Below are 17,010 nucleotides of genomic sequence, written 5' to 3' on the forward strand. Positions count from 1 at the left end.
TAAAGATAGACACTCTTGGGATGACACCTTATTAGAGAGGAAAAAATAACTAAAATAGAAGTGATTATTTTTTTAGAACGGGCAAAAATAGAAATAGTATGGACGAGGGAGTATATTCGAATTAATCAAAACATTCCAAGTATAAATATTGAGGTAAGATTAAAGGACTAGTAGGTGACTTTCACTAAACTTTTCCAGGTTACGAAAAAATTCTCAACTGCTATGTACCAAAATTTCCAGATTAATGACCTTGATGGGATTGTTGAATAAAAGAAATAGTTTCACCAAAATCTTTTTCTACCCATCAAATAGTTTTACTACTTATCACATCACAACTTCTTCAATGATGCATTCAAGTATGAATGAAACAACCATGCATGTTTCTCAAAGAACAGTTTTTAAAATTGATTTCCATCCATAATCAGGCTTTCATTATAACATCAAGAGCCCTAAGATAATTCGTTTCGACCGAAAAACCGTAACAGATGCTTAATAACAGAGCACCATACCTCAAACAGTGAATGCTCAGCAAAATGAGATTCATTTTCACTTCATTACTACATATCTCAATCTGCGACTGAGAGTCGGTATCTGAAACCTCTGAATCTGTTGGAGATTCAAGCCACCTAAGATCAACTGGGTTCTGAATAAACTTCAAAAAATTACTTTCAGAAGAAAGAAAGCTCCAAATTTTTGAGGATATATTTGCAATGCAGTTACACAGCCGACTCTTTATTTCCTCCAACTGCATCTTCCGATCTGGCCTAACTGTATTTGCTTCTAAACTATCCACAAGACAACAATCATCACATTTGAGAGTTAGTAAGGTCGATAAATCTATTTTGAATGGTTTCCCATACAGGAAAGCATCATCCTTCAAGGATCTTCTAGCAAGATTGAGCAGTGATTCCCCTGCATTTATCCAGAAATTTGCAGCAGCTGTCACAATGGCTGGTTCAGACATGTAAAGGTGGTTGACCACCCCAGCGAGCAACAACGAATATGCAGAACTCGTCTTGTCCATTTTTAGAGCTTCAAGTTGACAACTGAGAGCCAATAAATCACATGCTTGAACTTTATAAGCAGAAGCCAATGCGGTATAAGCTTGGAGAGAACGATGATGAAAAGGATGGCACTTCACTTTCTGCGGAAGTTTTGCTTCCTTTGATTCGAGGGACTTGTAACTGTATTCGCCATCGCAAAGAAAGACTTCAAGCTTTTGACAGCATAATTTTGGGTCACCAAACGAAAGGTAGTCAGTAATGGCATCTTCAAAGACAGAGTTTTGCATCACCTTCTCTATTTCGTGATCTGAACTCTTAGGATTCTCGGTAGGGCGCGCCTGCACAGGGAACAAAAGAACAAAGGTCAATAACAGATGGCCATAATTTGATGTTCCAATAAAGCGCCCGTAACTAAGGTTGCCATAGTCAGAGGACAGACCAACTGAGGCAAAGAATGCACACATAATCTTTTGAGTCTAACACATTATGAACAACATAGTTTGCAAACCTGAGAGAAAATAAGTAACCAACAAACTTTACCGCTCATAAATGTAGGTATTAAAAGTAACATATTTGTTGTTATACTGGCACAAATACATGTACAATAAAGAAAAAAAAAATGAACAAGAAGTTATTCTTTTTGCATACATTTCGGCCTCAGGAGAAATCTTATGTGCTCTTACTAATTCAAATATATTTTTTTCCATGCACATATTCTATTCAGAATTAAAAGTATAACTTTACTTGCAAGGCATAATCCGTGTAGCTTGTAGGCAAAGCACCACAACGCTTACAGCTGCAGATGAACCGATGTTTGAACAATAGTTCTGCCTGTCTCATTTCCTGCAGAAAACACCAATGGTCAAAAGCAATAAATGGTAGAACAAGAGGGGGGCATCATTGGAGGAGAAGGAGAAGGAAAAGGCGCCATCTTAAGGAACAGTTTAGCATGTAATCAGAAACCTTATACAATGGATAACACGCTCTATTTTAGTTTTTCCAACATTTCCCTCAAATCATCAAGCCCTTCACAACTTTACCTTCCATATCATCTAACAACACAAAAGGCAAAATCGACTAATTTATCCAGAATTTCTCCATGTATTTGCAGTTCTCTATGGGGTCATTGCTGCGCATGTTGGTCTCCCCATGTGAAACCAGTTGGTTCCGTAGTTTTAGAATTCAGCTAATCCCATGCAAACCATCTCCATCATTGCATATGGCAATATAGAGTAAAGAGGAAAAGGCATGTCGAGAAGAAGTGTGTGAAAAAAAGTGAATTTATCTAATTGCGGGATTATCACTTTTTTTTTTCAATTGATTCCAGAAAGCTCTTGAGAAAAACTAAATAAGAGTTGCGCTTGTTGTTGAACAACAGAAAGCATGGAAAATAGAATTATCGGATAAATCTAAAGCTACTTTCTATGCGGGGTCTGGTCAAAATGCACTTTCCTTATAGAGGATAATACATAAAAAACCCATTTCAATCCACTACCGGAATGGGTTTTGAAGCTTATTTTTTGTCCTAAGCAGAGGAGAGCAGTAGAAAGAGCAAACTGAAGGAGATAACAAGCCTTTCTTCATATCCTAAAGGAATAGAACCAGAAAGCTTTGATGCGGTCACTCCATCCACACTATAAAACTATAGAGACAGATTCTGTCTCTCTTCTACATGGGCTAATCCACTGGTAAGCAACAGAGTTCCTACAGCTAAGGAGTCAAAGTAGCTAGGAAGTTAAGAGCATTACGTTCATGCATAACTTCCATACCAAGGTTAGCACAGTTGACGATACCAGCCCAAGTATTAATTACACAGACCTTGACTATCTCAACTACAGATTGGTTGAAAGAAACTCTCATTCTGAGCTTAGAGCAAATGAGGAAGCAACTACTCATAAAGTTTAAGCAAAACATAAACAATCTTGGTTCTTCAACCATAATAAAAGCACATAAGAGAATATAGGAGTGTGAAGAAAAAGATAATTTAGCAAACAAGACATCACATGTAATCAAAGAACACAACCAAAATAAAAACATCAGAATCATGTCCAAACCTTAGGCTGTAACAAATCAGTGTATGCAATAGTAACCTCTTCACCTTTGCAAATAGACTTTACACTTCGAACTACAAGTGTTGGGCCATAACCAAATCTGTCTATATCATCATAAATAAACTCACATCACTAATCACTTCCTCTTCCACAGCAAGACAAACAAATATTAAATCCTTCACCACATTATTAACGCGGAATACCTGAAATTTGATGCCTCAAACCATCACCATTTCTACCGCTAAAGCTGACATCTATGGAGGCGGCCGGAGCAATCCTCAGAGGCAGCCGCTCGTCGTTCGCTGGCCCCACCGAGAACCGGTAACAAGAATTCGGAGAACAACTGTGATTGATCCAGGAAAATGCAGCATCGTAAACAGCAATTCCTAAGCAACTTCCGCTCTTTTCTTGAACCTCAACTGCATTGGTCATTACCAAACACAGAACCATCTCTTCCAACGCAAAGCCCTCTAAATTTACATCTTTGCCCCTCGCCTTGGCCATCATCTCCGCCCCCTCTCTAATCCTCTTCAAACTTTCGTCGTAATCATATTCATCAATTTGGGTTTTCTTGAATACCAAATTCTCGCGATTGGTCATCAAACCGGAAATTCTCTCCAAACAACAAAGGGATTCATTTTTTATTCCAACAAACGGTGATTGAGGGGAAAAGATGCAATCTTGCGGAAGGTTCTGGAAAATATGAGCGAGGCGGAGGGAGAGGCGGAGGTCGGAGGAGGATTCCCACAAGGAATGAGGAGAGTTGGAGAGGAGGTGGTGTTCACCGGAGGAGGAATGGAGGGCGGAATCAGCGGCGGAGCAGTTGAGGGAACAGTAGAGAGGAGTGGGAGAGTCAGTTGGGGCATTATCGACAAAAGGGGAGAAGGGCTGGCAAGGAAGGGTGGAGAAGCAGGCGGAGCAATGGGAGTTGAGGGCGGAGTCGTGGAGGACGGCGGCGAGAGGGCGGAGGGGTGGGGTGAGGTCTTCGCCTATGCCGATATCTTGGATCGCTCTCATCTCCATTTTTAGACTTCTAACAAATTTGTGAAATTGTTAATTGGGCCCAAAATATGTAGAGTTAATTGGTGAAATCATTGTCATGTTGAATGAAATTAAGTAAAGTTAATTGGTGAAACATTGTCTTGTTGAATGGAGTCCTAGAATACACTCCACGATAGGGATGTCAATCGGACTAATCCGTTTGGATTCAGGCCAACCCACTCGGATTGCTGAGCTATTTGGATGCGGGCTATTCGAATTATAAAATTTTCGGATCATAAATTTTCGACCCTAAACCATCGGACTATTCAGGCCTAAAGGCTTACGAAAATAATCTCTTGTATCAAAATTTTCCTCTAAAAATGATTTAAAATTTTGATATTTTTTCTTAGTTTTAAATCAGATAAGATCTTCAAATTTTCATAGTTTTCTTCAATAATAGATGGAGAGAAGTTTATTTTATCTCTGATCAACTACAACATAATCAACGATTAATCAAAACTAAAACAATCAATTTGAATTAAAGCTTGTGTCCGTGTCATTATTTTAGCATTGTTCATATCTTTGCATAAATCATTATTTATATAATGGGATTTTGATGGATTAGTTCTTAATTTTGTCGTGATTGACTTTGATGGTATTAAGACAGTAGTAGCAGATTATGAGATGATGGAATAATGAGTCGAGGTAGAACTTGAAAGTTAATAGTGTGTGATCGAGTAAAAAATGTAGAATAATGATTTAAGAAAACTAATGATTGTGTCACATGAAATTCAAAAATAAAATAAAAAAACTTATAAAACTTAGTATTTTTTAATTAAAAATTGCAATCCATCGGACCGACCCACAACTCATTCGGGCCAACCCATTTAACCTGCAATCCATTGTTGTTGTGAACTAGCCAAGTTTGAGAGCAAGATTCGATTATCAATCAAACCAATATCATTTGTTATGTAGAACAAAAGATACAAATGCATGTATAAAAAGCTAATTAATGTTGCATATGGTGGCTAAATTAAGGAAACTCACTTGAATGCATATGAGATTGATGCACTCGGATTTTACACTGTTTTAAGGTTATTATTTGATCCATTTTGAGTATCAAAGTTGCATTACATGTCTATTATTTGCACATTTGATCTATTTTGATATTTTGACGTGTTTTGTGATAAATGTGCAAAATAGAGCCTAAAAGATAGCACAAAGTTGAAGTTGGAAATCTAGAGTTTTCGAGCCAGCCAGCGGTCCGCTGCACCTTTGCCAGCGACCGCTGGTGTCGCACCTCAACCCTATGACTTATGCACTTACTACAAATAAATTCAAATTTTTCAAAAGCACACATATTATATATAATTTTAGAAATCAACATTTATCAAGTACATATTTCAAAACATTCTAACAGTAGTGGGACCCTCTCACCACTCTATATACTATACATTTATCTACATGCAAAAATGATGAGGAGGAGAAGGTTGTCAAAATGCGTCAGCCGCCGACCCTTATAATAACTGTAACTCACATCAACCCACACATCATTGATATCTTATTCCTGAAAAATATTAGTGGTTTATATGAGCCACAACTCAGTGTCTATAAACCTTACCTTTAATTCCACAGCTCAAAAATCAAACATGTTCTTTAACCAATATATATATAACAATAATCAACAAATATTAAAATTAATTCCATATACATATGCATATGTTACGCTGTTCAGTTTATTATTCTGTGATAGTTCAAGCCTGGTATCTGCCCGGGATTTCCAATATGCCAATATGATTTGACCCAAAGGTCTCACTATGATTTGACCCGTAGGTCCCACTGTGAATTGACCCGTAGGTCCCAATATGATTTGACCCGAAGGTCCAACTATGATTGACCCGAATGTCCCAATATGTCCACTATGATTTCAGATCCAAGACATGACTATCACAGATCCTCTTTAATCAAATGATTCAACTAATTCCAATACCATATGCAAAACATATCTATTGCACCAATCACATATCCATATCATATTCCACTAAATAATTCCAATTTAATATACTATTAATATATTTATTGCACCAAGCATACATCCCCATCTTCACAATTAAACACATATCATATCAGTATCACATCGTATAATCCAATTATTCACTTCAATTTAACACATAACAATTAATCATATAACACATGTAAAATTAAAAGTATGATTTATACACACATGATTATAACAAGATGACAACGAGTAATCAAACACCCAAATTCCCTTTCTTTATAAGCAACTTTGTATAGCCGGAGAAATCAAGACACTATTTTTCATTCTTTTTTTTTTCTTCTCTTAATTTTATTTCTTCCTAACTCCTGTGTTCTCTCCCTTCTCAATTACAACTCCAGTCATATATTTGTAAAAATAAAAGAGTCGGCTTAACCGATCAGCCTCTTTATCAATTTATTTAATAGATATACATGTTGTACATGAGCTAAATCACTTACACGTATTTAAATTTTGGCCAAATGTCATGCCACCAATAATTCTCTATTAATAGTCCATGTACACACATATATTTATTTAATGTAAATAATCTTAGTCTATCTATCTAAAAAGCATGCACATATCTAAATTTATATATCTATAAATATATTAGTACGTACATAATAGTAGTACTATATTATCTCATGTACAAATATACACACGTTATTACACATGCGCACACACATTAAATTATTAATTTATTTAATATTTATAATACTTATACACATGTATTTTACATATAAATATATAAAATATATCTTTTTTTTCGTTGCGCATGCAAATAACATTATAATTATAATTATGGAATGATAAACAAAACCATATCAATATGCAAAATGATGTATGTTTCGGGTTGGGGATGTCACAATTCTTCCCCCCTTTAAAAATTTTGTCCGCAAAATTCATTTCTCTCTCTGTTTGTTTACTCAATGAAATCGTTAACCCGTAAGCAGATATGGATAGTTCTTTCTCATCGTTTCTTCAGTTTCCCAAGTCACTTCTTTGACCCCGTGATTTTTCCAAATAACTTTAATATTGGGACAACTCTTCTTTGCACTGGATTGACCTGATGCTTCACTATATCGACAGGCTCTTCTATATAACTCAAATTATCAGATATCTGTATATCAGGATTTTTCAGAATATGTGAAGGATCAGATCGATAACGTCGAAGCATGCTGACGTGGAAAACATTATGAATCTGCTCTAACTCTGGAGGTAGTGTTAACCTGTACGCTAATGGTCCAACTCTTTCGACAATATCATACGACCCAATATAAAGAGGACTCAACTTACCTTTTTGCCTGAATCGCATGATTCCTTTCTGAGGTGAAACTCACAAAAAGAATTTATCAAGACTGAGATAGTAAATCGCGGATCTCTGTCAATATATAAGATATTAGAATACCATATAAGCGTTCATGCAGATAATGATGCCAAATCTTCAAAGCAAAATAATGCCACTAATAACAGATTTTGAACAGAATAAGAAACTTCATGTACTTACGATTGTTACGACGCATAAGAAATAAACTTTCCATTAAGTCAAAAGATAACCAAATCCATGTTTCAGCGCATCATTATAATTAACATAATATCTTGTACCCGCGGAGATAACCAAAATAGGTGACATATTCAACCGATGCTTCCACGCATTAAAACTCTTTTGATATGCTTCACTCCATATAAAAGAAGAATTCTGTCGTACTAACTTCATTATCAATTGAATAATAGTCGAGAAAAATTTCTAGTTGAAAACCAGTTCAATCTTTTGTAGATCCACTTCTATTCCAAAACCTGACACCACGTGTCCCAACAATACCATATGATCTAGCTAGACTCACGCTTACTCAACCTTGCAATGATCTATTTATCTCGCAAAACTTGTAATACTGACTGCAAGTGATTAACATGCCCATCTGTAGTTCATGCATATACAAGCAAATCGCCAATAAAATGAACTAATAACCGTTCCAATAATGGTGGAGAGATTCTGTTCATCAATGACATAAAAATTGTAGGTGCATTTGTTGATTCGAAAGGCATAAGAAAAACTCATAATTCAAAAGGCATAAGCAAAACTCATAATGACTGTATTGAGTTCGAAATGTTGTCTCTGCAATATTTTCTTTAGCTATCTTCAACTGATGGTATCTTGATCAAAGATTTATATTCGAAAACACTTGTGTACCTTGGAACTGATCAAACAAGTCTTCGATTCTCGGTAATAAATATTTATTGTTCACTGTCACTTGATTCGACATTCAATAATGTATATAAAGTCACATTGTGCAGTCTTTCTTCTTCAAAAATGATATTGGTGCACTCCAAGATGAAACACTAGGTCATATAAATCCTCTATCAGACAACTCTTGTAACTGATTCATAAATTCTTGAAACACTAATGAAGACGGTTGATAAGTAGAAATAAAAATAAATTATGTGCTCAATAGAGAAATATGTCTCCTGATAAGGTGAAAATCCAGATAAATCCGCACTGCCAATAATTCAAAAAGGCGATCGAGATCATATAAGAAAACCTGGAACAATATATTGATTACCATAAAATATCACTCGATCCCGTCTCGATGATTATATTACCATTTCTTTTACTTGACAAGCTACCTTGGTTCGATGAAGTGAAAACCAATCTATACCCATAATAATATCAAAACTTGTGTACGAACAAGAGAATCAATATCCACTGGAAGCTCAATCGAATTAACTCGCAATACGTTCTCTAGAAAACCGTGTATATTGAAATAATGCCAACTCATAATAAACAACCATAGTTCCTTGATTAAAGACAAAAGCTTCTTTGCTTCTTATCACAATACACTTCTTTGCATATATTTAGCATGAGTTCTCTAGAAAAATCGTCTGAACTGAATACCAGAACACCAGAGGTTGTATCATAGCTTGTGGGACTGTTTCCCACCAAGAGTAAGTATTTCTTCAAAGAAGAGATGCCCTATAATAAAAACCTTCTTCTGACATACCACTTATATGATTGAACACCGGTTCTATCACTTTTAACTATATCCCAAACTCAGTCAGATTAGTTCCATAAAATCAACAACTTCTACTTTTCTGAGCTATTTAAATTTCTTTACCTCATCATTGGTTCATATACTCTCTGTTCTAAAAGCCTGGATAGTCCTCATATGATGTAACATGTATATGAGATGTTACAATTAATTGATGATGCTGGACGGCTGACCCTTCTCTCCTCAGTGACAAATGTTCATGACAATTGAAATCCAAATGCAGTTTCTAACTAAAATGTATCATATGATATTCATGAATGTCATGTCCCAGCGGGATTCTATCCCCGCTCTGATACCACCTAAACTGTCACACCTCAACCCTTATGACTTATGCACTTACTATAAATAAATTCAAATTTTTCAAAAGCACACATATTATATATAATTTTAGAAATCAACAGCAATCAAGTACATATTTCAAAACATTCTAACAGTAGTGGGACCCTCTCACCACTCTATATACTATACATTTATCAACATGCAAAAATAATGAGGAGGAGAAGGTTGTCAAAACGCGTCAGCCGCCGACCCTTATAATAACTGTAACTCACATCAACCCACACATCATTGATATCTTATTCCTGAAAAATATTAGTGGTTTATATGAGCCACAACTCAGTGTCTATAAACCTTACCTTTAATTCCACAGCTCAAAAATCAAACATGTTCTTTAACCAATATATATATAACAATGATCAACAAATATTAAAATTAATTCCATATACATATGCATATGTCACGCTGTTCAGTTTATTATTCTGTGATAGTTCAAGCCTGGTAACTGCCTGGGATTTTCAATATGCCAATATGATTTGACCCGAAGGTCCCACTATGATTTGACCCGTAGGTCCCACAGTGAATTGACCCGTAGGTCCCAATATGATTTGACCCGAAGGTCCAACTATGATTGACCCGAAGGTCCCAATATGTCCACTATGATTTCAGATCCAAGACATGACTATCACAGATCCTCTTTAATCAAATGATTCAACTAATTTCAATACCATATGCAAAACATATCTATTGCACCAATCACATATCCATATCATATTCCACTAAATAATTCCAATTTAATATACTATTAATATATTTATTGCACCAAGCATACATCCCCATCTTCACAATTAAACACATATCATATCAGTATCACATCGTATAATCCAATTATTCACTTCAATTTAACACATAACAATTAATCATATAACACATGTAAAATTAAAAGTGTGATTTATACACACCTGATTATAACAAGATGACAACGAGTAATCAAACACCCAAATTCCCTTTTTTTATCAGCAACTTTGTATAGCCGGAGAAATCAAGACACTATTTTTCATTCTTTTTTTTTTCTTCTCTTAATTTTATTTCTTCCTAACTCCTGTGTTCTCTCCCTTCTCAATTACAACTCCAGTCATATATTTGTAAAAATAAAAGAATCGGCTTAACCGATTAGCCTCTTTATCAATTTATTTAATAGATATACATGTTGTACATGAGCTAAATCACTTACACGTATTTAAATTTTGGCCAAATGTCATGCCACCAATAATTCTCTATTAATAGTCCATGTACACACATATATTTATTTAATGTAAATAATCTTAGTCTATCTATCTAAAAAGCGTGCACATATCTAAATTTATATATCTATAAATATATTAGTACGTACATAATAGTAGTACTATATTATCTCATGTACAAATATACACACGTTATTACACATGCGCACACACATTAAATTATTAATTTATTTAGTATTTATAATACTTATACACATGTATTTTACATATAAATATATAAATTTATATATCTATAAATATATTAGTACGTACATAATAGTAGTACTATATTATCTCAGGTACAAATATTTATCAATTTATTTAATAGATATACATGTTGTACATGAGCTAAATCACTTACACGTATTTAAATTTTGGCCAAATGTCATGCCACCAATAATTCTCTATTAATAGTCCATGTACACACATTTTTTTATTTAATGTAAATAGTCTTAAGTCTATCTATCTAAAAAGCATGCACATATCTAAATTTATATATCTATAAATATATTAGTACATACATAATAGTAGTACTATATTATCTCAGGTACAAATATACACACGTTATTACACATGCGCACAAACATTAAATTATTAATTTATTTAGTATTTATAATACTTATACACATGTATTTTACATATAAATATATAAAATATATCTTTTTTTTCGTTGCGCATTTATGCAAATAACATTATAATTATGGAATGATAAACAAAACCATATCAATATGCAAAATGATGTATGTTTCGGGTTGGGGATGTCACAGCTGGCTGCCATCATCCACTGCCCCTATTGTGGTCCAGCGATTGCTAGAGTGTGCGCAATAACCGCTGGTTTAGATCTAGTAGCTACGGAATGCTCGCCAGGGTGCAAATAAAGTAACAAAACAAGTTATAATACCCCAAAAATACTGTCTATGTAAGTATACAGACGTGCAATGCAGTATAAAAGGTGTCGAGCCCACAAGGAGGAGATTAATTGCTAAAACTAGTGAACCTAACTACAGTAAATTTGTTTGATTTTGGGTTCTAGAAGAGACAGAGAGCGAAATGCTAAGTGAGAAAGCTAAATGCAAGAGAAACACAATAGAGAGGAAAGATTACTCTTAGTTTGTTTTGGGTCATTTGTTCACACGAAAGTCTAATTACTTTTCATTATTTATCGGGCTCGTGTTGATTTTACGCTCTCACGCAACTAATCTCTAATCGTGGAATTTTACACTTAGGTTAAGCTGATCACATCTCCTAGGCTCTACTCACCAACCACTCGCTCCTACAGTAGCATAGTAAGTTAGGGTTTGGCTTCTAAAAATATTCAACACACAAGATCCACCCCGGGCTATCCCCTGATCAGTTTAAGCCTACGGTTCCTTATCTATGTTAGCTCCCTACTCCAAGTTAAAGAGATATTGAAGTTAAAGCCTTTAACGGATTAAGTTTGCTAGCAAAACCCAACACGGATAAACATATGGATAAGAACCAAAACATAGAAATCTATCAAAACATAATCATGGATTCATATTTACAAGCTCTCCTAACAAACTAGAAGTAATCCCTAAAATCTAGCCACTCATAGTGGGCTACAATACTAGATAAGGAGTAAATGCTACCATGTGAGGCTTCATTTTTTGGTGGCAGGGGGCTTGATCTTCTAATTGCTCTTCAAAATTCATCTCCAGCCGCCTCCCCTCCTTTGGAAGTCGTGCCTTAGCTATTTAAATAGTTAGGGCTTAAAAACAGGCCCAGTAGCATTTGCCCGGACGAGCCTTTTTTTGCTTAGAAATCGTCTGGCCGGACGTTTTTGAAGGGGTTGGCAGTGTAAGCGCATAACAAATCAGAGAACGATCTATTTAGCAGATTATTCAGCTATTCGGGTAATTATCACATGTATCATGCTCATAACTTGAATTATAATATGCTTTTGATTAATTGAAACCTAAAACATGCTTTTCTACAGAACAAAAGTTATACCTTTTTGATTCTCCAAAGAATCGCAGATTGCTTGCTACTTCTCCACGTGAAGATCTTGAGTACTAGACCACAGATCTTCTAAGTGGTTCCAGAACTATATTCCGAAATCAGTGTGAGTTGATCTTAACAGAACACTTGGACTTCAATAAAGAAGACAGAAAAATCTCATAGAGGAGAAAAAGAGAATTTTCGAGCTCCTCTCAGAGACAGAGGGGGACGAAAATTGCTGATAAAATTAAGTGCATTTTCTGTCTCATTTATTCTCCTATTTATATTAAGTTCATATTTGGGACCAGACATGGATCTATAGAGGTTTGGATGTGGCCTCCCCCAATTAGCTTTACTAATTAAATTGAACCCACAATTTAAGTTATATTTGGAAAATGACAAACTGCGGCCTCTGGACTATTCGTCGGTGTTGTGACCAGTAAAATTGCTAAAATTTTAATGCGTATTGACCTCTGCTTGAGGGTAACAAGATACATAATTGTTTTGTGGTTATTTGCGATTATGTATTGAGCATGAGTATGTGATAATAAGTTTATTTGCCAAATCTTCATTGTGTCATTTAATATTTGTCTGCGATCCTTAAAGAAAGTAAACTCGAATGCCTAAATTATGTAGACCGGAAACGAAAATGGATAAGATTCTCATCGCTGAAAGCTTGAAGTTTATACTCAATGATTCATGTCCTCCATTTCCTCGACATAATTCCACGAAGAATTTTCGAGAATGCATTATGTATGTACTTGACAAGCTCTTTGAGGAATAAGGTCAAACTATTTTCCTTTAAGTAGCTCGACAAGTCTTAGTTAATGACGATGAAAGATGGATATCAATAGAATCTGTCAAGATGATTCGATTGGAATATCGTAGAGTGACATAATGTTTTGAGGATCTTTTGATCACTCAAATAGTTTCTGACACAAGTCATCGCCTAAAGTAATAAGAAATGACTACAAGAAGGTTTAACTGAAAAGTAGAAAATCTTCAGAATAATAGTCGTTATATTACTGTTAGAGGAAACTAACATGATAGATGACGAATTCATAAAGATTGCATTTTTCTTAAATCCTAGTTCATTTGAACAAAAGACTAGATATGGAAATGGGAGAGCTTGAATTGTCATCAAAGTTTGTTTAAAGCGAGAAAATGATGTTTGTGAGTTGGATTCACCTATTTTATAGAAGGACAATGACTTACATGACAATGCAACTTCTAAGTCAGAGATCTTGATCTAGTTAGGTTTTTGTTGCAGTGGGAGCTATTAATGCTCAACTATTGTTTTATGGTTGATGCTTAAGGCATCATAGTATTAAAATAATATAAGTGCGACAAGGTTGAGTATTCAACAACACATCAACTTCTTAATCATTGAATGATAAAGTATTTATGGCTCTTAGTCTTAAGGCCAAGAAAATACTTAGTAATTGTTCAAACTGATCTAGACTATCAAGATTTTAACATTTCGTTAAATAGCTTGAGAGTTGAGAAAGTAGAATCATTTGATTTTTCAATAGATTCAGAATACTTATAGAAGTGCAACATAGAAAGACTAGCACGTCTCAATGGTTTACACCATAAGGAGACGAGCATAGGGTTATGATCAGTAGTGGGAGTCTAATATCCATTAACGAATCCAAGCATTCATCTAATGAATGGGATAGTTATGTAAGAAGGAATCGAAGTCATTCTAAGACAAGTTTGATTAAGTGATGAGTTGTACTCATTAAAATCTTATCATTGATGGGATAAACATAAAAGAAACTACCAACATCAGTACCTTCTACAAAACACGAGTTGTGGACTAGAGCGTCTCTAGTCTAGCACATCTCAAGGTGTAATGTTGTTCCAACACGTGTTGGAAAAGTGTCCAAGAAATTGAAGTTGAGTACTGAGGCATGTTTTAAGGTTTGTCCCAAATAATGTAAGGTTATAAGTTCTGTAATCTTCAAAGATATAATTCTTGTATGAAGATTAAGAGATGAACTACAAGCCTAACAGTGTGATAACTCTCAAAATAAAGAGAGAGATATCGGATTTCCACATTACCAAGAAGTTATACGATTAGAAACTTCCGTACTAACAAAATCAACTTCAGTACCTAAGATTGTAAGAACCATATCGTAGTGGGAGCGTTCCACTGGAACACAACAAATTCATGGGTCTAAGAGTGTTGTAAGACTCGGTCTTAGATTAACTTGAACATAATCCCTTTAACTACAATGTAGTATTGGTTGATTTGGATAATCATCTTTGAAAAGGTGATAGATTCCATATTACAATCTAAGATAGACAGCATGTTTTACAAGACTTGGAATACTACCTACAAGCTGTATCAGTCAATGGGACCAAGTATCTTTGCAAGTGTAAATGTGGATCTCAAATGGCTAGACAATGACAATGGGTTATGCCCAAAGAGAATTATCTTCTCGCTATAGTTGTGCCAGGATTTATTCGATCTTATTGTCTATTAGAACTTACATTAATTAGAATGTATGTATTATGATGGTCAAGACAGCCTTCTATATATAGAAGTCTTGAGGAAATCATATACCAGAACATCCTTATGGATATATAATTAAGGGCAAGAAACGCATGATTGGAAGCTTATAAAGACCTTCGTGGTCTTAGGCAAGCATCTAAATCAGAGTATATGTGTTTTGTCAAAATTGTCAAATATTTGGAATTTGACTAGTGTCCTGAAAAGTGTTGTAAGCACAAGGAAGTTGAAAGTGCATTTAATATGGTATTATTGGTACTCTACGATGATGAAATCTACAAAAGTTGCAAACAACTAAGATTGGCATCTGGCGTAGGAAAACTGGTTGTCTACCCAGTTTTAAGATAAAGGATTAAAGAGAAACTAATTACATTCTGAGCATCTAAGTCCTTTTAAGATTGCTAGAAAGAATGTTGAGATTCTCTTAGGAATCCTATATCTGTACATTCCTTAGAACATTTTAGCATTAGAAATTCCATGAAAAGGTTTATACCTTTCAAGATGGAGTTGTCTTGTCTCTAGTCAAGTGTCGTTTGACGCTTAGTGAGATCAAGAATTATGAGACTAGTTTCGGAGATAGTTGTCTCATGTATGCTATAATGTGTACTAAGTTTGATATTAGTTGTGCTTATGCATGACAAGTATATATCATAGTAACCATGGCAAAGGACTTTGATTGAGGTAAAGAGTATACCATAGTGCTTGAGAAAGACTAATTGCTATATTCTAGTTTACCAGTCATTCATGTAATGTCCTTTGGGTTACACTGACTTAGTTTTATGACTAATCAGTGATCGAGTAAGTCATCCTTTGAATATGTGTTTACCTTAGCAGTATCTTCCTAATAGCTTTAATCGTAAGTTTGAGTATGCATATGAGTATTACATTTGGTTGTGATTACTCTAGTGAAGGCTAACTCAAGGGACACACGAGCTGATAAAGCTAAGCAATCACATAGAGAGATGAAATTAATTAAAGATCAAGTACGCAACAAAGACATTATGGTGGAAAAGATATGATCAGAGAACAACCAAGAAGATTTTTTTTCATAAAATGCCTTTGTGGTAACATGTTCAAAAATGATGTGAAATGAATGGTGGTTCGATATATCTAGTACCAATACCTGCTTTGTGTATAAGTGAGAGAGTTTTTGGCAGTGGGTATACTCGAAAGCATGTTTTCAGTATAAGTGGGAGATTGTTAGGTTTGGTATACTGAAAAGCATATTTCGAGCAAGTTTCGCTCGAATAGAATCTTGCTTGTATACATAAAACTCTATAATCCACTTTTAACCCGATTCAGTATTATTCGAGCAATTTCGCACGAATAGAATCAGTATATTATTACATTGTGTTTGCTTGAGCATTTATAAGATGTTTTATAAACATTTAAATGTATAAGAAGCAAACAAAGTCTAAGTCTTTTGCTTAGTAGACTGGTTGTGGGCGACATCCACTTTAAGGTAACACAGTCGGTTCTATGCAATGCTTTGCAAAAGAAAAAGAAGAATTTCACAACCCAGATAGGCTTAGACTACCTATCGTGAAAGGTTGCAATGTCAGTCCGATTATTTCTAAGCCAAACTGAAATAAGATGACGTTGGTGTGGTATAGCACTGAATGGATCTAACAGCAAGACGTGTCTTTATGCTATCTACTGAAAGACTAGGTCTTGATAACTGACTATTTCTTAATCTACATACGTTAGCATTGAGCATACAGTATTGATTATGCACTACTTTGACTTATCAAATGGTGCGGGTTTTTCGCAACCCAATAATACTGATATATTGAGTAGTGGTGATTAATATTTAGCGGTGCTAGGATTGCTATTATGTTGAATCATGCGCGAGGTGAGTC

General features: G+C 34.9%; 1 protein-coding gene across 1 annotated transcript; it reads right to left on the reverse strand.

Moving 5' to 3' along the window:
* Positions 1 to 380: 380 nt before the first annotated feature.
* LOC125217910 (SET domain-containing protein) lies at positions 381 to 4,106 on the reverse strand. Its single transcript, XM_048119483.2, has 4 exons — positions 3,259 to 4,106; positions 3,059 to 3,159; positions 1,749 to 1,847; positions 381 to 1,342 (listed from the first exon to the last, which is right to left on the reverse strand). Exons 1-4 carry the CDS (start codon positions 4,076 to 4,078, stop codon positions 422 to 424), a joined length of 1,941 nt encoding a protein of 646 aa, XP_047975440.1. The 5' UTR covers positions 4,079 to 4,106; the 3' UTR covers positions 381 to 421.
* Between the last annotated feature and the right edge of the window lie 12,904 nt (positions 4,107 to 17,010).

This window comes from Salvia hispanica, chromosome 1 (assembly GCF_029641045.1).
Source record: "Salvia hispanica isolate PSC_SH4W2 chromosome 1, Shi_PSC_v1, whole genome shotgun sequence".
Lineage (NCBI taxonomy): Eukaryota > Viridiplantae > Streptophyta > Magnoliopsida > Lamiales > Lamiaceae > Salvia > Salvia hispanica.